The following is a 21,913-nucleotide window of genomic DNA, read 5'->3' as shown; positions in this document are numbered from 1 at the left end:
GCAGCCCAACTCTGCAAGTCTGACAGACATCCTTCTGGAGTCTTCAGGCAACCGTCTCTTAGGCAAAACCAGTGTGGAAGGAGCAAGAAAAAAACAAGGTGATGGAGAAACTGTGCTTTTCCTCAAGGGGCCTTCTCTTTGCAGATTCTTACTGACCAGTGGCTCAAATTCGCTCTTCTTCCATTATCCATGCAAAGGCCACTTCCTGGTTAAGTATCACAACTTCATCAACCACCTCTGTGCCTGGCTCATTATGAGGCACAGAGGTGCCTTCCATGGGACATAGTGGTGGCTTCTTTAAGGGAGAGGGACACCCATTAAGGACTGGATTGCTCTGCCCGCTCAGTAAATTCCCGTCCTCACCATCGAAATCTGCTCATATGTGACCTCCTCAAGGCCTCTGCTAATTACTCCTGGGCCAGAAAAGGCCCGAGACTCGTGGTTATCACATTCCCACGCTGACGTTAGGGCTTTTCCACACTCTGGCTGAGTTCTGGGCCATGGCCTGACCCCTCATGGGCCATCCAAGACACAAATCTCCAGTCAAGCTGGCCACCCAGTTGAGAGCTGAAGGTCATTCCCCTGGCCTTACAGGATGGACTGAAATAAATTGCAGTGAATATTCCCACCACAGACCATCACCAGAGTTTATGCCACCTTCGTGGGACCAGAGCAGACCCACATGCGAAAGAGAAGCTGGTCAGGAGGGTCAGTCCTCATTCCGCTCCATCCTTAGACCTGTCTGCACCCGCCTCCCCTTCTCTGAACGAGCAGCAAACCTGCCAGTGCATCAGCCATGGAGCCCTGCTGTGCTGGGGAGGCCCAGACTCCCTTAGGCAGCAGCCAAGGGCCTGCCTGCTAATGGAACTAAACAGGCAGGGCACGCTGCAGCCTCCAAGGCCATCACCAGGCTGACAGCATCATTTGGGGAAACCAAGGGAACATGAGCCAGGGCTGCTATCCCCAGGTCGGGGAAGTGGGGTCCTCATTTAGGGGATGGATGCAAAATCTAGAGTATAGTCTTGGTGATTGCCAGACTTGGGCTCAAATTCTAGCTCCAATGAGCTTATTGGATCTGGGGAAAGCTATTTACCTCATTGGTCCTCAGTTTCCTCAGCACCTAAATGAGATAATGATGCACAGAAAGGCTTTAGCGCATACACTGCCAGGGAGGCACTCAGTCAATGGGGGTGATTATTATTATTATTTTATGCTGGCATCCGTGGTACTTATGGAGGAGGGGAGACATCTACACCCAGGGCCTGGGGAAAAGAAAAGGGGGAAAGAGACAGTATGGAACATATGGGCAAAGCTTTGGAGGAAGAAAGAAGAAGAGGGGGTCTCTACAGATACCGTCTTACAGTCAAGGCTTCAAAATTCTATAGCAAAATGAGAGGGAGGGACATGCCCATAAGAGTCGATGAACTTGTATGTTCGTTTGTTGGTTAGTTGGTTGGTTGGCTTGTCTGTTCATTCATTTGTTCATTCATTCATTCACTTAATTATTGAATGCTTACTTTGTACTAAGCTCTAAGATAACTGATCAGGACAGAGAGGAGAACAAGGCAGACAAGACCCAGCCCTCATAAGGCTTCTAGGCAGCAAAAAAAAAAAAAAAAAAAAAAGAGAAATATCAAACAATAAATAGGAAGTACAATGAGAGCTACAAAGAGAAGGTAATCAGTCCTTATTGGATATGGCCTCACCTAGACTAGTGAGACTAAAGAGAAGCCCCAGAATTTCACTCAGGACATCTAATTACAAGTAGAACGAGAGCATTGGGTGACACTAGTGGCAGGTAGACTGTAACCAACAAAGTCTGCAGTGAGAAGCCCCAAACTGGATGGACCCATGACACACACTACTTCAGAAACTGTCTGGGTGGACTCCTGGGCTGGGACAGATTCAGTGCATGAGCTTCGGACGCATGTGTTCATTGTCTCCTTGGAGGGGACGAACTAACATTTGCTTCCATTAATCCAGCATGTAAGAAGGTAGTTATTCCTGTGACAGGGAGCCTGGGTTTAAATCCCAACTCTCCATTTACTAAAAGCATGGGCTACAGTGAAAATCTCCATGACTCGCTGGCAAAAGTGATGAGGACATGCTCAGACCCAAAACAAGACCAACTCTCTAAGAGTGGAGGGAGCACTTTCATGGGTACAAGGAAGCACAGAAACATGGCGGATGAGCCAGGAACATGACATTTGACCGAGTCAATAAAAGAATGAGAAAGTAACTTGTAAGGAGGAACACTGAATTCAGCTGGAGCCAGAAAGAACGCAGCCTTCACAGCCTTCTATCAATATTAGCACACATGCTGACAGAATAAGGACAAAAGGCTCTTTCCTAACATAAGGGTGGTGGCTCATTAGAAAACGGAACTCAGGATGGGCTCCTGGGCCCTTGGGGGCAGGTGGGGGAAAGCTGAGTTCAGGAGGATGTGCAGAAAGCAGGGAGACCCTGCCAATAATCTCCGTTTGGGATTTTACTGAGAACCAGATGGGGGAGATTCCCACTGCTAGTGTGTCTTTGGCTTCCTGATGGTCCACAGACGAGACCTGTACATTCTACAGGTCATGACCATTGAAGCCAGAAGAGATATTAAAAAGCATAGGCTCTGCTTCCTAAAGATGTTCTGCAAAACACTAGCTCCGATGGATGTTCACAGGTGTATTATAATAGATAATGGATACTTATCAGTATAATTCAAAATGGTGTTCAGGGGCCAAATGAATGTGAGCAACGTTGGTCTACCCACCGGAGACATCCAGAAGCCAACTTGCTCACTGGGGACGGCATCTGGGATTCATTAGCCTTTAATGTGGGTCAAACGTGCACTTCTAAGAAAATACGAGGAAGGTACATCACTCTCCCAAGGACTGCGTTGGCCTCCAGGTCCTCTAAACTAGGCCAGGTCTTTTGTAACTTGTGATAGACACACTATGTAACAATACATCAAGGTCGATAAGTGGTGAGATAAATTACAACTTCCTCTCCCCCATCCACTGGCGTTCCCTCCACTGGCAGAGGAAATCGGATCTGTAATAAGTCCAGTAGCACTGTTCCTTACCAAACCCCACTGATGGGCCCCCTGGTGGTCTGGTGCTACTTGGGGGCCCAGGCACAGGTCTTGGAATCATCCAGCTGTAAGATTTCTAGGTATTCAAATTCAGCCCCTCCTCCTCTTTTAAAACTTCTACCACCGAGTGGTGTCAGCAACACATACATCGAGAGCTTGCTACATCCAAGCACCCTGCCCAGGTAGATTACTGCCCCTGTTTTATAAATGAATGAATTGGGGCCCAGAGAGGTCAGGTAATTGGCCCAGGGTTGCTAAGGAGAGCCTGGCTTTGCACCCCAGCACTCTGACTCTGGAGTCCACATTTTTAACCCCATCCCCTGCTGTCTCCATGTGATCGTTCTATGAGCCAAACTATTGTAGCTCTTGCTCTCCTTTGCTCTGTTCCTCCTGACCCTATGGACAATGGAAGGGCTCCAACTGGACAGTGCTCCTGCTACATGGAAGGCACTGTGCCTGTCACTTGACCGCCCTTCCCCAGAACCCCCCTTTGGGTAGGTAGTATGGCTCCACAGAAGGGGAACAGCGGTGCTTATTCAATCACCCCCGCCCCACAGATGGCAAGTGGCTGAGCCCAGATGTGCAGAAGCACCTTTAAAGCCCATACTCATTCCAGAACTTTACTGTTTCCTTAAAAATAGCAGGACACAGCTTGACCACCTGCAGCAGAAGCCTATTTATACACTAAGAAGCATGGAATACTTTCATCACCTCCCACCCCTGGGTTCTGCTAAGTTTGGGGGGGAACTACAGGCAGGGTCTCTGAGGGTCCACGGAAGGCCACGCAGGTCCTGGACGACACTCCTGGATTTTCTTGGGGAGGAAGGGACTTGGCTTTGACTGATATTTTGTTGTCCTGGAAGAATGGTGATTGTATCACTCACAACATCTGTCCACTTCCCCACCCCTGTTCCAACACCCTGATTTTATTATCTATATGGCTTGACAGTCTAATGGATTATTTTAATTCCACAGAAGACCTCACTAAGGAGGGATGACAGGCAAAATATGGGCTACGTAGGGATCACTTCACAAACTTGGGCTGTGATGATTCAGTGGGGAAGGAGATGCATCTCTAAGTGCCTGGCTTGCAGTCTCTCTTCCCATCTCATCAACCTTCTGCAAAACTTTGTTCAGGGGAAAATTGAAGGGCTTTCCAGGACCACTTATGAGTAGAGCTCTCTCTGAGGCTCCATGATTTGGTCTCCTCTTTTCCAGAATAAAATTCCCTTTGGTTAGCGTGGCCTAGAAATATACATATAGGATTCAAGATAGTTCGCTATGGCAACCTCCGTTTTAGAAAACAGGCACCTGCTTTGAAAGCACCAGTAAGTATAGTCCCTGCTCCCTCCCTAACTCACCGGGTTGGGGCCTCAGCAAGCTAAGAAAAATCCATCCTGGAACAAATTAATATAAGCAAACACTGTGCAAAAACATACTCAAGTGCACAACAATATTAGCTTTAAAAGTAAAGGCCCCCATGCAGAGAATAAGAACCACCTTCCCAATGACCTCCTTGCCACTTCTCCTGTGCACTGACTGCTGGGGATTAGCTCACTGCTTGTTTGCACACAACATTCCCTTGTGGAACCTGCCCTCTGCATCCGTCTTGGGAGCTGGAGGACCCCAGCCCCCTGGCCAGCACCTGGGAATGAAACCTCGTCCCAGGCTGAAAGGAAAGTGGAGCCCAAGTGAAACACCCAGGAAAGAAAGGATCTGGTTGTAAGCAAATGGGAGCAACGCATGACCTGGGACGTCCAAGGGTGGAGGAGGCTGAAGGTGGAGGGCGGGGACAGGCAGTGGGAGGAGAGGGAAATCAATGTGTATGTAGTGAGTGGTTCTCACGGGTGTATGCCACTTTTAATGTCTTATTTTTGAATATATGTGATCACAGCACACCTAATGAAGAAATTTTATCAGACCTTTATTGCAGATGAGGCTTCTAATAGTTCAGTAACTGGCCTGAGGGCACACGGCCAGTCCACAGTCAGACCAGGACTCAGACCCAGGTCCTTAGTGCCAAAGCCAGTGGTCTTCCTGGTAAGTTACTAATGTCACAGCTGGGTTCACCCGTTGCCCAACCGAAGTGAGGTGTGTCATGCCTCCCCAGCACACATGGCAGGGTGTGCCTGTGCCTAGAAGGGGAAACCTCTCCTGTGTCCCCACCTGGGCTTTCCTGTGGCTTTGCTGGACAAGTGTCTGGTGTGCTGGTGCGTGGAAACGGCCATTGGAGATGCTCTCTCTGCAGACTACCTGTGCCACTCTGAAACGTCACGGCCCGGGAGAAAGCAGAAGCCAGGGAACGCCGACGTGGGAAAAGCTGAGAGCCACTCTTCACGGAGGCTGAGCATGGGGCACTATACTGCCTAACAAGAGGGGTGCATGCAGGGTGTCACTTATCAGCTGGGTGACCTCGGAAGACTGATTCCCTTCTCCACAGGGTCCTAGTCTGCTCCCTCGGGAAATGGGGTTGCTTCTCTAATGCCACGAGGCTGTCGAGGACTTAAGAAGCTGACATAAAGCGTGCACTGACGTTGTGACGTAGCTTGTATGGTACCGGGAATTGGTAAGAATGTTATATTAATAGTGTACAAAGCTCTGATTATAGATAGAAAATGATGTGGGGCCTGGAGGAAAATGCCAGGAGAGCCTGGCGCCCTAGAGAGCCAAGGGTCTGGGAGGAAGAAGGCGCCACTTCCCCTCATTGTCATGGACAACCACAGGCCACCTGCCCCAGAAGAAAGAAGAGGTGCTTTCCTCTTGGCAAAGCCTGGTGCGTTAGAGACTGACCTGAGATGCCGGAACAGCCGAACTTTCCCCTCCGTGAACAGAACTGGCCAAAAAGAGGGTGAGTGCTGACTGCTCCCCAGCAGGAGCTCAACGTGACAGTGAGGCCAGCACCACGTCCGCTTTCCAGATCAGCTGGCCCCGCGTTGGCTGCGAGAGGTGCAGAGAATCCCGTGATAAAATCCACCCTACAGAACATCCATTCGGCAGAGTGAGTACCCTGTACAAACAAAGTCAGAGGAATTGCCTTCTTTTCATTTTCCAAAAGGCACGAGATAATAAAGAGGGGAGTGGAATAGGGTGTCAAGTGGACAGAACAAGATCATAATAACCCACAACTGAATTGAGCACGTACTATGTGCTAGACCCTGTGTGGGAAAGAGCTTCATAAGCATTATGTAACCCTCACAATTATCCTGCAAGGGTAGGACTTCTCATTGTTCCCGTTTTACAGGCGAGGAAGCACTTGTAACTTACGGCAGCGCTAAGTGGCACAGTGAGGGTGCAGACCGAGGCCTCCTCTGGCTCAGCACCCACCGGCAAGGAAAACTGAAGGTCAGCAGCATATTGAATGGCCTCCAGGGTCTGCCTGCCTATGACCTCAGGTTCTTTGGGGGAAATGGGGTCAGGCAACAGTTCCTTTTCTGAGTTGGGTTTCAGAGCAGTGCTGAGAGCTGGGTTTTATGCACACGGATTTAGGGATGTAAGGCAGGGGCTTAGATATAGAGTCCAGCGTGGGCCGGGAAGCGGTGGGAAGCAGAGAGCAGTCTGGCCACTGAGTCAGAGCTCGCTCATTACTACCCAGTGTGAAAGGAGGGAGGGGGGACGGCAGGAGAGACTGGACGGCCACAGAGGGCCTTCCGGTGCTGAGCTGCCACTGGGTGCTAGAGGAGGCCCACAACACCCAACAATTCCCCAAACAGATGTCGAAGGCACTGCGTTCTCAGGAATCTTCGCAAGTAACACACTCGATTTTGCCAAGATAGAAACAACCATAAGAATGCACTTCACTCTGCCAGAAAAAAAAATTAGCTACAAGGATAATTCATGCATGTAATGTTCTCATCATCTATGCCCTATGTAACTATAAATTAATTCTCAGAAGGGCACAGTGAGAGACTACAATGGCAATACCAACGTGACAAGCCTCTTTTTTTTCCAAGAGAATGAATGGCTACCTCTTTACAAAAAGGATCTCACTCAAATTCTCTTGCATCCACAGCAGACTCATTGGCAATTACAACTGAAAGGATATTTCAAGGTCAACTAACAAGACTCTTCACCAGGTGCCTAACTCCCTTCACATGTCTCTGAGGGGCACCTAGGAGAATGCCTAAATACCTTCAGGACAGGCAGGCTGATATCACTGAAGCTGCCTATTGCATTGATCGGGCAGCTCGGAACTTTCCCAAGGTCTTTCTTACACTATCTGCAGCTCTGATTCTTTCTCTGCACTTTGTGGCCCTACAGACCATGCCTCGAGCTCCTCCACCACACCCTTCCAAACTGTAGCCCGGAGTCTTCTCTTCTCCAGAGCTGTCAGTCATCTGACCACCGAGGGGGTGTTCTTGCTGTTGCCCTTGTTTTTTTAAGACAGATTAGATCTACAATTATTTGAAGATGATTACTCCTCCAAATAACCCAAACTGCACATTTTCAATCGATATTATTAGCAACGCTGAAAGCTAATTATAATCAACTTGCTTTCATAAAAAGAAGGAATAAATAAAAAATAGACTTTAAGAGAATCTACTTGGCTAAAAGTACCACAGCAAGCCTTCCATGTTTCTAGATAAATAAGGAAGAATTGTAAATACTCTCTCTTCTCCACCCCTGCCAATTCCCCGTTGGAATTTAAATGACCAGCATTCAAATCACAGAACCATAAAAAAAAACATCTAGTTACAATGTCATATGTTATGACGTGGAAACTGAGGCCCAGAGCTCCCATCGCTTTCTCCTGGTCATCCCCAAAAGTTTATTATTTCTTTGTACTGGGTTAGGCACTGGGGACACCAATTCACCAAGCCCCTACCCACTCAGGTCTCTGACCAGAGACTCACAAGGCTTTCACGTCAAGAGATTCAAAATACTTGGGAGCCTACTGTTGGGATAACCCAATGACAGGCATTTAGAATCTTTTACAAAGGATTGGAAGACTGTTTCCTTTCTCTGTGTCTTTGCTTCAAACCGCCCCTTCCACTGGCACACCTGCTGCCTCTCCTTTTTTAGCAAACTCATCTTTTAAGGCTCAGCTCAGGTATCACCCCCTGATACTCTCTCAACGGCCCCTTTAGCTGCCCTCTTCCTTTGTGCTCCCCCAACCCTCCGTACAAGTCACACTCACGATACTTAGTTAGCATCGTGCACTGCACTATGCTTCCTGTGGCTGTCTCCTGTAGGGGACTCTAGCTTCCTGGAGACAGGGAACGGAGTGTTACTCAGTTTTAGGTGTCTATCTAGTTCAATTGGTATGTCCTGGGTTTGATGAATGAACAAATAAACATTTCAGCAGAATCTTAAAGGTGAAGAAGTATCTGTGGCACACAGAAGGAAAGAAAAGAATCCCGGGCCCAGGAAGCCCATGCAGAGGCACGGTGCTCTGCCAGGGTACAGCGTGGCTGCAGAGCTGGGGGGAGTCCTCTGGGTGGGAATGTTCAGGGTGCCTGCGGAGGGCGTGGGGGCTAAGTCTGGGCCAGGTGTGAAAAACCACATAAGCCAGGCCAGAGGGTGCAGGCATCACCCTGCAACAGAGCGGGAGCAACAATCTTCGCAGAGGGAGTGACGGGATCTAATTAGTTTCTAAGGTCACTCACGGGACCAGAAGAGAGAGCACCTCACTGAGGACAGATGCAAGGCACCGTCCAGGACACGGGAAGGGTCGGTGTCAGCACTGCTGTGTCCCAAGCCCGGGAGAGCCCGAGGAGGAAGCGTGGCGTGGGCTGGGGTCCCAGAGCTGAGGTAGAACCGGCAGGATCTGATGAGTAAGTGGCCTGAGGCCTGGGAGGGAGAAGGATCACAGTGGTGCCAGGCTTTCTGACTTGGAACCTCGGGGCAATACGAACAGTGTTAACAGAGACAGGGACCTTGGGGGAAAAAGACTATAAAGTCTTTTTTGGCAAGATTGCTATGACAATCCTTCTAGATGATTTCAGTAGACCCCGAGCTACCTCGTTACTGATTTAACTAAAAGAGTTAAATACAGTACAAGAAAATCAACTGTGAAAACCTAGAGTACAAGACAAATATTTTAAACCCCACAGTCAGACGGAACAATTCTGATGATTTAAAGGTGCAAGGAACCAACTCCAGGTAAGAAATCTTTTGGTTCTCAAAACTAATACTGTTCCTTAGCCGGTGAAATTGGCATTTGTATATAAAATATTCTCTAGGCTATCATAGTCCATATGTTCCTTATTTTTGACATCCAACTATATTATTTTCATATCTTTTAAAAAATTATTATTGCCCACTGGATAATGTTCTCACACCACTCAGCCGCTCCCAGACACCAGGGAGAATTCAGTTTATAGTAAGTGGCCCCACTTGGCCATTTCACTGACTAATGATCTCATGTGTCATCATCTTTTTAAACTATTACAGGTCTACGTATTGTTGGGGGAAAGCCCAGAGACACACTCATGAATGAATCTCTTCAGCTCTGAAATAGATCCATCTTTTAACCTGGTAACATTCCCATCTCCCTCATTGCACAGCAAAAGCTCTGAAGAGCAAGCAATGAACAGAACCAACGGCTCCACTTCAATGAACCACAAAAGGACTTTCCCAGCCCACGGGGGGACCCAAAGTGCACAGGGGCTGCTCCTGGTAGGGAGGGAACAGACGCTGCCAGCTCACCCTCTTCCTCAGGTTGTAGGTGAGGATGAGGTTCCGGGAGAAGGAGTGGGAGAAGGCCGTGTAGAACTCCAGCACCTTCTGCAGGGCGTCCCGCTTGATCACGTGCAGATCACAGTAGGTCAAGGCCCTAACGTTGGCGCAGGACTGGGCGAGCGTGGCTTCCTTCCAGAACACATCTCCAAACACGTCTCCCTTCCCTGAGGAGAGAGAGGGGTGAATGAGGAACCTGTCATCAGGAGGGCTCTGGCCGCTGGGTCGCTCCCCTGCTCCCCAGAAATGTGGCTCATCCCACAGTTTGGGCTCAGCAAAGGCAACAACGGTTTTAATTTCAGCCATAACAACATGCAATTTGAGACACCTAAAAATGCTACATATGCATGTCAAAGTTTAACCAGCGACTCTGGGATCGTTCACGTTACCTCCTGAACATCCTAACCCAAACGGGACCCCTGTGTTCTTCAGCACACCCCCAGCTTCCCAAAACACTGGCCCCAATCCCGAATTATTTATTCATTTGCTTGTTTACGGTGTGTTTCCCAGCAGGAGTTCATGCGTTTTGTCCCTCCACGTAACACCGTGTCTGGCACGTAAGAGGAGTTCTGTCCATGTTCAGAGCCAACAGAAGCGAGGAAGGAAGGTGAGCGGTGGATCTGCAGTCAGCTGTTACAGGGAGGGCCTGGACTGTTCATCGAACCAAAGAACAGGAGTCTCCTCTGCGTGGGATGATCTACGTGGATGAAGTCGGGCAAGGGAGGAGTCCGTCTCCTCGCGTGATCTGTCCACTCTCCTGAGTTCATGTTTGTACGGCGGCCCCGTTCCTCACCCTCTCGCCCACACCTCTTCCGTGTTCCTTGCCCTTGCCAAATTTCTTCCTGTTCCGATAAAAATATTGGCCCCATATAAATGGTACCTCCAGGGTCCTAAGGGCTCAGCATTCCACAGGCACATACATCCCAAATCAATAGAGTACTAACCCCACGCAGACATATTCTGGGTTAAACTTCTATCAACCTCTACATATCTGCTTTTCACACCTGGGGGTATTCTTCCCACCTTTCCCAGCAACCAACACTTAACGTATGTCTAATACAAAGCATGGCCTCTGGTTATAAATAGCTTGAAACGTTGTTTATCTGGACTCTAAATTTTCAGCACAGATAAGACACAAATTTGAGTCCTCGGGGAGCCAGAGAGGAGTATGGAGGGGGAAAGAAACAAAGCTACAAGGGTGAAAAGCCACCCTGACCACCCTTAGGGCAGTTGCCTTCCCTGTACACAGAGCAGCCACCCTCCACGGAGGGAACCCAGGGGCCCGTGACGCGGTACGATGAAGAGGACAGCTGTTTCCCTGATTCGGGCTACAAAGGCAATCAGATTTTCAGGCACCTGGCCAGAACTTGACCTTTTCTTAAACAAGCAAAGTGGGGTTCTAAGTATACAAGCACCCCTTGGGCACAGTCTTCTGTGAGCACTCCTACCGCGTGAGCTGAGAAACAAGGTAGCAGACACGCTGATGCACGTTCTTTATGTGTTTGTGAGTACCGTGCAGCTCCAGTGTATGGAGATGGTGTTACTGACTCCCAGTGAGTAGGATACATGCATGAGGGAGCTTTTAGGTGAATACGCCTTTAAAACGTCGCTATTTAAATTCCCTTGCTGTGTTGTGACTCAGTCATCTGTCATAGGAGTGGGCTAATTTAGGGCCGTGGCCAGTGCATGGGGATGTTTCTCTCTGTGGGTGCTGCCTGGCTCCCATGGAGAAAGGCTCATTCAGGGTGTGCTCCCTAGTACTGAGTCTGCCCGGCCAGTGAGCCCAGTTCGTCCTTCATCCGTACATGTTAGTCATTCCATACGCTCCCTCCCCTGCATCACGGTACCTCTCCTGCCTTTCATATTTACTTAATCTCATTCCCCTAGAGAACACTCTTCTTCTGATGCACACTATGGAAATTGAAAAACGGACCCCATCTGTATCCTGCAGCTCACATCAAGAGGCAAAGCCTAATTCTCTTCACCTTGAATCTGGACTGACCTTAGTCCCTTGCTTTGGCCCACAGAGACTGGCAGAAGTGATGTCTGGGACTTTGAGGCAAGGGCACAGGAAGCCTTGCAGCTTCTGCCAGGTCCCTTGGAACCCAGCCTCCACATTTCGAGAAGAATGAGACATACAAGAGGCCACATACAGGTGCTCTGTGGAGCCCAGCAGGACTCTCGGCAGACAGCCGGCCTCTGCCACTCATGTAAATGAGCCGTCTTGGCCTCCCAGCCCAGTCGGGCAGCCAACCCCAGCCCAGCCCACAGTGGCCTGCAACCACACGTGGGAGGACCAGGTGAGGACCAAGCAGCTGACCGGAACCCCACAGAACGATGAGAAACAATAATGAGTTTCTGGGGCTACTAAATGCAGGGGTGGTTTGTTACACAGAAATAGCCAGAAGACACAGAATCGTAGAAATCTAGGCCCACGAGACTTAATAAATTCCCTGATACTGCAGCGGAACATCACAGTCCTGGGTCTGAGCAGGCACTCCACTTTCTTCCCTGAAAGAGGGAGACGAGAAAGAGCAAGGACAGGGACAGTTTGTCCTGAAGGAGCATCTTGAACAGCAATGAGAAATGCAGAATTTACAAAATTTGCCACCTCCTATTGGGACATAGTGGGGTATAACTAAGCCAGGACTATTGTAAGTAGAAGAACATTAGTAATCTAAATTACTTCGTTTACACAAGATCTAACACATGAGCATTATACTTCTCAAAAAGATTTGAGGGTCATTTTTCTAATTATAAAAGAACCCACAAAGTAAAACAATAGCTCCTGGTATATACTGAACATGTGAGTTATCTATAGAAATTCAGTTTATAAACAACTTCATACCTATTGCTTAAAACAAAGGGCGACCACGTTGTGGCTGAAACACACTACGAAATAAGTAATTGCATCTTTAGAAATGACAGCCTGCCCATTGCAGAGTTTTCCCAGCAAAGGTTTTGGCAGAAACACTACGTAGAGGGCGGTTCTACCACGAAAAGTGCTTCACAGTAAGATCATCATAATTAACGTGGATGGTGTCGGTCTTGGTGTTTCATCACTCGGATCCAGTTCTTCCTCTGAGGGACACATTTTTGTATAAATCACGTCAGTAAGATTTAAGAGTGTGGTGTTGGGAGACCTGTCAGATGCAAAACACACCCAAGACTGTTCCGGCAAGCGGGCAAGGTATTTGCGAGATACACACCTTGGGGAAAGTGTCAGAGGGAAGGGTGACGAGCGTTTGGCAGGCTGCTTGTGGCTCCATGTGTCGCTGGGAACCAGGACTTCCCAGGACAGCCTGCGGATCAGAACCAAGGACGAGCCCCATACACCCACACTTGCCCCTAGTTCCCTGGTGTGAAATCATCAGTCACCGGAGAACAAAAGGTACGCCAGTGCACTGGGAAATCAAACTACTGGAAGCAATTGGCTTATTGATTTACTTATTACACCGAGGGGCTGGGTGCAGAATGTTAAAGCAACGTTCCAATTTCTAAAATGTGTTCTAAGTGGACTTGCTGAGCCGGAGGGGAAATTTTTAAAAAGGAAAGTGAGGAAAGGAAGGCTAATTAAAACTCCAAGCAAGCATTGCGGTGACAATCACTCCTCCACCCCCAATTACATGTGGCTGTGTCCGCCGCACCTCCACTGTGGGGGGGGGGGTCACAAACAAGTGGGACTGAAGGAGACACACAGGTGGGAGCCGGGACAGAGCTAGGAAGGCACTGGGAGAGGCTGAGAGACCGCTGCAGGGGGCAGAGAGCACAGGAGAACACTAAGACCCTGCGGATCCTTTCACCCTGCGAAGGGCACTTGAGGAGGCTGGGGCTGGGGGCATGGGACTTGGGCGGGCTCGGAGGGGTGGATGGCAAATTCCAGGGGTGCTGGAACTGGGGCCCTGGGAGGGTGGCACAGCCTCTCCACATGTTAAAGAGTGGCAGGGGAGGAAGCAGTTCTACCCTAAACGGACAATTCTCCAGGAAAAGGCTCTGTTGACTCGAAGACAAGTTCTGAGTGAGCTTGGCAGGCCAGAGAGGGGAGGGCGAAACCGAAATATACAGCTGCTCCTCCTCACTGTTCCCTATCACCTGCTCTTGTGAGGACCCCTCGCAGTGGGGAATCCCGCACTGGGCAACGTATAATTCTGCAGTTAAAGTCCCCATTTGCTGCTAAACTCAAGTTACCTCCAGACTCCAACCAATGAGAACGGACTCAGTCAGCCCTTCACGCAGCTTCTGGCAGGCACTGTTCTGGGGGCCGAGGGAGGGCAGTGGAATGACAGACACGGTGCAGTGAGACTCGGCATTATAACATGACAGGGGCTGTGATGGGGGAGACGGCAGGAGGGGTATCAGCTCAAGTTCAAGGGCTCAGGGAAGACTGCAGGACGTGTGAGCTGGCTCCAGTGAACCGGCGTGAGGATGAAGCACAGAGATGACTCCATGGAGAGGACATGGCACGGGATTTGGCTCTTTGGCAGGAGAGAAAGCTCCTGCCTCTGGAAAACCCCGTGTTTTGGATCGTGTGCTCCTGCTCTTACCTGCAGAGCTGAGTGTTGCCACTACATTTCGAAATCCTTTGATGAAAGTGCCTGGCCTCCTCACTCAGCTGCAAACCCACCTGCACACCTGCCATACTCTGCACCCCGAGTGTGCGACGCCAGCTCGTTCAGTGGCTGGATCCACTGTGATGTTGGCGGCCCCACTGCGGTTGCTGAGAGGCATCAGAAACATGGGGTGCAGTGAGGGCCAGCCCCTCCCAGCCCCACCACTGCCTTTACTCCTCCTCCTCTCTGGGGCTTCGGGAAGTCCTCCGTCCTCAACCCATTTCAGGGCGGGAGGGGCCTGTCACTCACTTCATCGGGATGGTGAAATGTGACTGCAGACCCTGGCATGGCTCAGAGGGTCTCCAAGGGAAAGCCACTGTCTTCTCTTCCTAGGAACGATTCCGCATGTGAGACCCAGAGTAAAGGGGCTGGATCACTCTCCCCGGCAAGCCCTGAGCAGACTGTGTGCACACCACTGATGGATGGCCCAGGGGGACAGCGGCGAGGCCATGCACAGGTCTCAGACTTCCTGGATTCCTCACATGTGCGAGGCACATTAAATCCAGGTCCTCTCCTTTGTCCTTGGACGCATGTCTCGGACACAAAGAAAATTCACGAAAATCTCCCCCTCCCTGGTACTGCCTCAGCCTGTCTTCCGAGTACTTCCTCATCCGTTCTCTCAATACAAGCAAGCTTCGTATGGCTGAGTTAAAGCTCAGCCGCACCCTGTCAGGGTTTGAGCTGCCCTCTGCCAGCCTCTCCCCTCCCCCACCCTGCAGCCGCTGCCAGGTTCTTCCAGTCCCTCCAGGCCCGCTCTCCCCTCAGGGCCTTCCCAGCACTGCCTCCGACAGGCCACCCTGCTACTTGGTCTGGGTGACCTCTGCTTCTGCTTTGAAAAAATCCCTGACCCCTCAACCAGAGCACCTGCCATCACGCACACCCCGTGCGCACTGGAACCACCCCTTGTGCGCTGATGGCTGCACCCCGACAGTGTCTCTGGCACTCAGCGGGCTCTCTGTGCAGAAACGACTTGCTGGGCATCTTACTCCACCTCTCCCAGGCTCAGGGGAGTCAGCTATACGATGTGCATAGAAATACCACCTCCTGGGGCTGCTGTAAGCTTCGCATGAAATAAGGCGAACAGAGCAGTACGCTTGGAACACAGTAGACATGCAAGAAATAGTAGCCACATTAAAGAATTCTCTGAACAGCCCTGTCAGGTTATTGCACAGGCATCATCAGCTGCATTTTAAGAAGAGGAGTGTGGACTCCCAATGGGGCGAGATAACTGCTGAGACCCCAGGAGCTTTCCTGACGCTGCCACGGGCCTCTGGAGGCCCTTCCTCACATGCCCCAGGAGAGGCTGAGCAGTGCTCCCAGCGGGTGTCCTCTGCTGGCCCTCCTCCCAGTCAGCATTTATGGAGACCTGCCTAGGATGGGCACTGTGCAAAGTGACAGGGAAAAGGACCAGTCAGAGGCAGCTTTGATCTTAGGGAGGTACGGCCCGGGAATCCAGCTGTTCCCCTAAAGCAATGCTCTCCTCTTTATCCTAACAGAACCCATGACTTTTAGCTGGCCGGAAGATGATCAGACCGCCCTGCAGCGAGGTGGGGCCGTCTGTCGACGTGCTGGTGAAGGCGTGGGGAACACAGGGATGCACACAACTGCCGGGGCAGGCTCTGCCCTGCCCCTCTGTCCCTTCCTCCTGGATGGAAAAAGGTTGCGTATTCTCTCGGACCAGGAGGCCGAGGTGGTGGCCCAGGTAGGACAGAGCAACAGGCTGGAAGAAGGCTGAGTGCTCACACTGTGAAGTTGCCGTACTAGCTGTCTTATGCCTGGACTGCTACCTGAGAGAAAACCAAGTTTTTGTCTTGTGTAAACTTTCCTTTGGTGGGGGAACTGTGCAGCAGCTGAGCGCACCATCCAGTGGGGGGGCAACGTGCTGAGCTTGGTGGGGAGGCGCACACACACCTGCCTTCTCGTCTGCTCCAGGGAAAAACACAGGTTTCTGCGTCTGCGCAGTAAAGTGATGATGGAGGCTCTGGCAGCACATTCCCAGCAGACGCTCCAGAACCTGGAGCTAAACACCTTGGCCATACCCACCCTCTTCCTGGCCCGGCCCTGACTGGACTGGGGAGCCAGGCTCTGCAGAGACTGTACTGGGGAGCTTTATGCTGCATCAGGCCAGGCAGGGGCTGGGGACCCTGCCTCAGGTGCCACCATGTGCCCCACCCCAGTGGTGCCAAGTCCGAGCTTCCCGGCTCATTTTGGAATATTTAATAACTCTCCCACATGAGTTGATGGCTCTCTCCCTTGGTTGTCTGAGATCATGAGGAAGAGTGGGTAAGCACAGTGTTGACACCTTGAATTTTGCCTTATCTTTTCTGTTGTGAATCTACAAAGTCCCTCTTCTTGTTCATATTGAGGAAAACAAACAAACAAACAAACAAACAAACAAACCACAACACAAAACACTGCTGGCATTCTTTATTCTACCAGGAATAAAGCCTTAGCTTCTCCTGCCAGGTCTTATCTGGTTGTGTTGTGGCGTCGGGGGCTGAGCCAATAGGTTCGGATGGATTTCTTTTGCCAACAAAGAAAGCTCGGACTGGAGATGCTGGGGAGGCCTCGGCCCCATGAACAGGTGCATGTTTCACCACATACCTCAGTGGGGTGTCTCGTTCTAGAAAGGTCGGCTCTCATTTTAGGTTTTACGGGAGAGTTTGAAGATGTCTCAGAAATACTTGTTTTCTTTTGAGGTCAGTTCAAAGGGCAGTGATCATTGAGCTGGTCTGCAAACCAGCCCTACAGCAGAGATGGGACGCTGTGTGGGTCAACCCCATGTGCAGTCAACGAGACCCTCACAGGAACCCGTGACCTCGTACGCCAAGTCTGCCGTGCACTGCGTTGGATTGGCGGTTCCCAAAGGCGGGGTTACGTGTCGCTATCTTTGCACATAATTCAGTCCAGGCCAACAGTTTGGCCTTACCTACCACAGATCAGGCAGTGCTCCAGTGGCGGAGGGGGATAAGACAGATGGGTGTTACATCGTCTCTACGTTCAAGGGCCTTACAACTAAGGAGACAAACTTATAGCTTTGGCTCCGTGTAGGTAACAATGAAGCATCAAACAAGTAAAAACGGAATGCCAAGGTATGTGGAGACTGGGTTAGGCAGGACCACGGCAACTTCACGGAGAAAATGGGAATGGAGCTGGCTTCCTCTGGTAAGGCAAGACAATTTAGATACATGAGATAGACGGGTAATTTTTCCGAAGAGCAGAGGAAAAAAGCTGGGTGGCCGGGAACGAAGACAGCTGGTTTGGGATGTGTTGAGCTTCCTTTTACAGCTTGGTTTGTTGGTAGTGTTATTTACACTGCCTCTGCCCTCTGACTGCTAAGGGGAAATGACCTAGACCTGCCTGTGCCCGATGTTTCCCTCTGGGAAGGCAGCTCCACCATGTCACACTCTTGGCCTCTCTGTTCCACTTGTCTGAGGAGTTTGGAGAAGAGGCTGCCCGTGCGAGGCCAGCCCCTTGCTCCATCCTCGGGGCCTGTCTGCCCACAGGAAGCAGGTCTCTCTGTCCCTCCACACCATGAGCTTTGCAGGGTGATCCTCACAGGGGTAGGTTTGTGCTGGTCAGCATGGCCAGGGTGGGTCTAATTCTGGGGCTCAATATTGGGAAGCCTCCTTGGATGCAGATACCATGCATGTTCTCCAATATTAGCTTTATCAGAAAAATAAAAGATGATTTTTGTCTTGTACCTATCTTATTTTCTCTCTCATGCCTTGGAATTCTGGGGAGATCAATGCACTTTGTTAAGCACCCTTGAACCCGACACCCACCTCTCTTCATACTTGATCTTGCTCCTGACACCCATGCTCCACTAACACTACTTTCACAACAGTCGATAAATTTTCCTGATAAAGCTAAAAGATATTTTTTTAGTCCTCAGCTTGTAATAGCTCTTCAGTTCTAATGTATATATTTAAGTTGTTTAGCATTTTTTAGCTCTGAAATCAGAATGTGTCTTACAATCAGTGATAAATCATAGTTTAATTGGCAGCATTCTTTCTTGGGCAATAGAATATTGGTGTGTTTTATAATCCACGACGTCATCTGGTCAGTGAATAAGGTTCTGGAACAGTTGAAGATACCATTCCCCTCTCCTTAACTTCTGCAATCCCCCCTCTCTCCCAGTCCCTCCCCCTCTGCCAGCTTCGCTGCAGGCTCTCATACATGCCCCATATAAATGTATTCTTTGGGGCTCCAGTCTAGATGGTCTTGCTTCTTACCCACCCTCCCTTGGCTGCTTGGGTTTGCTCCACCTCTCCTCTCCCTGGCTTCAAGTGCCACCTGGATCACGATGACCCCCTGGTTTATGCCTCGAGCCCAGGTTCTCTTCTGAGACCAGGATCTCCCACTGGACACTTTCATTTAGCTCAGATCCACAGGTGCAAGCTGGTGCCCCTCCCAGGTGAACCTAGACTCCAGTGTCCCTCATCCCAGGAAAGGTCATCAGGGTCATTCCAGACTCCTCCCTTGTCTCCATAGCCAGGAAATGACCAAGCTCTGACAACCTGATCTACCAAATATCTTTTGAGTGTGTCTACTTTTCTCCGCTTCCACTGCCACTGAGTCAGTTCAGGTCACTCTCATCTCTCAGCATTCTCCTTGCTGGTCTCCCCCTCTGCTATTCATTCTCTTCACATCAGCTGGGATGACCTCTATAAAAACAAATGTGATTCTGTCACTCTTCTGCTTTCACGTCTTTGTAGATGCTATTTCCTCTGCCTGGAACACTCTTTAATCCCTTATCCTAACCACCAATACCATACTACTGCACTTGGTGGAGCTCAATTCATCATGCAAGTCTCAGTTCGGATACCACCTCTGCCAGGAAGCCTTCTTTGGTTTCTCCCGGCTGGTCTATCTTATAAGCTCCCACAGCATCCCATTCTTACTCCTATTAGAAATCTTGGCACTGTATTATACAGCTGCATATTTACTTGTCCGTCTCCTTGTGAGACTGTTAGCTCTAAGCCAGGCACGTTTGTTTAGTTCACCGTTGTATCTCCAATCCCCAGCATGACACCTGGCATGTTCATGGAGTGAATGAATCAACACATCAGTAAAAAAATGGGTCTGAGTGAACAACGTAAGGTGGGCCAGGATACGGAAGACTTAGACGCCTTAGGATGGATGGCTTGAGGGAGCAACTCGGTCTCTAGTCTGTGTGCAGGCACCTGGGGGTCTTTGGGTAGCCCCATTGCGAGCCTGACTCCAGAAGGAATTTGCTGACCTGCCCATAAACACTCCCATAAGTCCCTCTCATCCAGACTGATACTGAGCTGAACACCTACAGACAAACTTAAAAGGAAATGAAGATAATGAATGTCAGAAATGACCTTATGATACAAATATTCTCTGTAAAGGCATGGAAACCCCACCCGAATGTGGGACACCAGCCCTCCTCGTGGAGAAGATGCCTGCATGGGGCCACCCACTTGGTGAAACAAAAGCAAAGGTTTGGAAGCGTCAGGACCAGTCTCCTTCTGTTCTTCACAACTGCAGCTCTACATAAAATTAAGTGAGTCAAATGTCTCTCCACTAACTTGTATAGACCACAAATCTTCCACCGAAAGCAGGTGATAATTTTCCAAGATGGCCGTAGGTGAAAATTAAAAAGTGACTTGATCTTTCCCTGTTTATAAAACAATATACAGTGGTACCTCAGTACCTTTTGTTAATTCCTTCTAGAACTTGTGACCAGTCACAAAACTGACGAGTACGAAGAAAGCGACAAGGGATGAGGCATTTTCTCTTGTGGGGCGGCAGCGTGACTCATACAAGTTCAAGTAAGTATGAGAAGTCCCGAGCGAGTGCCGAGTGCTGAACATTTCTTTCTCATCAAAATGCGATGAGTTCAGGGTTTGACAAGCTCTGAAGATGACAAGTACTGAGATATGACTGCATATGCATTGTAGAAAATAATTGAAATATATTAAAAAAAATAGGCCACCATCTAGAAAACATCAGCTAACATTATGGTACACTTTCCATCTTCCTTCTACTCATATATGCATGTTTATGTGATTGTGGTTACTGTTACTGCATCTATAGTTATATATTCTGCTTCCCCCCCCCCACTTAATATTATATTGGAAACATTGCATGCCAGTAAAACTTCCTACATCTTGATTTACCGTAATTTTTTATGTAACCAATTCGCTCTGCCTGGACACTAAAATGATGAGAATTTCCTTTAGAAAGATCTATTAAGTCTCCTAACTGCCAGTGTCTTCGGGGACTGAAAACCAATTTTTAAAAAATTGCTTAAGCAAAAACAGAATTAGGAAAGAGAACCTGGTCCCCACCCCCACCCTCTCTCAATCAGGTAATATGTTCATTAGCTGATACAAATGTTTTTGTAATTCTGAACGTCTCGATTATTCATACTACACCTCCTCGCTTGCAGTGTGGATTTAATATAATTGCTCTGGTTGATGGAACAACTGTATGAATATTAATGCTTGGTTGGAGTGTTTAGAGAGACACTTCAGCATAGCTTCCTCCTCTTGTGCTGAGCATGAAAATACCTTATGATACAAATTTTATTATATGGCACTTCAGCGAGTCCACTCGGTAAATGGAATAATGCACCACGGAAGATGGCAGCACAGGAAGTGGGGGACGTCCCCCACACCCTCCAGCTCACAAAAATCTCAGAAGCACCTCTGTGAAGGGCTTAGCTTCTCCATCTCTAAAATCATGAGGGTGTAGAGGAAGCTTTTGCTGTTTCTTAAACCTTTGTGAGATAGCCGGTCTGTCTTCATTGTCCTGCCCAATTGTCTTCCTAACCAAGAACTGTTTGAGGGAGGGGTTGGCGGTTCCTACTAAAATAAATGTCACCATTTTCCGATTGTATCAGTGAATGTCAAGTCTTTAAAAATGTTGTTTTTTTCAAGTTGTATCCTAAATACTGAAAGGATCTATAAAACTTGGAATGATGTTGACTTTCTCAAGATCTGTTTTAAAAATAAATGTACCGATTTTGAAAGTAGCATATGCCATTTTAAAGAAGATTAGAAAATAGACAAATTTAAAAAAAGAAAAAGAAAATCTCTTATAGCCTTCCAAGCCAATGCCATCCACTGTGACATGCTGATGAAGAAGCAGGGGGTGGTGGTGGCGCTTTTATCCTCAAACATTTCTCCCCTTATAGCTGAGATTATATTGTACTTAAAAATTATATTTTACTCACTTTACTCATCTAAATTAAAAGTTTCTAATTATATGTAAAGTTCTTTGTGAGCATGCAGAAGGGCCACACTCCAATTTCTTTCAAAATGCTCTGAAATACTTGGTTATTTCAAAAAATAGTCATATGTGCTCTCTGCACCTGTTCTCTCCACATCCCTCTGCCCCTGTTCTTTCCCCTGAATCCTAAATCTCTGTCTGAAGCCCTGGCTTCTCTTCCCAGTTCCAACCCACCTTGCTGAGTAGCTGTTGAGGACTCCACTGGTCTTTAAGTCAAAACCACATCACCTTTCTCTCCCCTGTCTCCTCCTCCTGGAGGCCCTATGTCACCAATGTCTCCATGTCC

General features: G+C 49.1%; 1 protein-coding gene across 2 annotated transcripts in view; it reads right to left on the bottom strand.

Annotated features, from left to right (window-relative positions):
* KCNH1 (potassium voltage-gated channel subfamily H member 1) overlaps window positions 1-21,913 on the bottom strand; it is a 317,432-nt gene that overhangs the window by 64,412 nt on the left and 231,107 nt on the right. For both annotated transcript variants that reach the window (XM_037136985.2, XM_037136986.2), the window contains exon 10: window positions 9,728-9,924. In XM_037136985.2, the coding sequence (XP_036992880.2) occupies window positions 9,728-9,924 (197 nt within the window). The remainder of the gene's footprint in view (window positions 1-9,727; window positions 9,925-21,913) is intronic.

The sequence above is a fragment of the Artibeus jamaicensis genome, unplaced genomic scaffold (assembly GCF_021234435.1).
Source record: "Artibeus jamaicensis isolate MK-2021 breed Jamaican fruit bat unplaced genomic scaffold, CSHL_Jam_final contig_2170, whole genome shotgun sequence".
NCBI classification, from domain to species: domain Eukaryota; kingdom Metazoa; phylum Chordata; class Mammalia; order Chiroptera; family Phyllostomidae; genus Artibeus; species Artibeus jamaicensis.
This window is presented reverse-complemented; position numbering and strand designations above follow the sequence as displayed.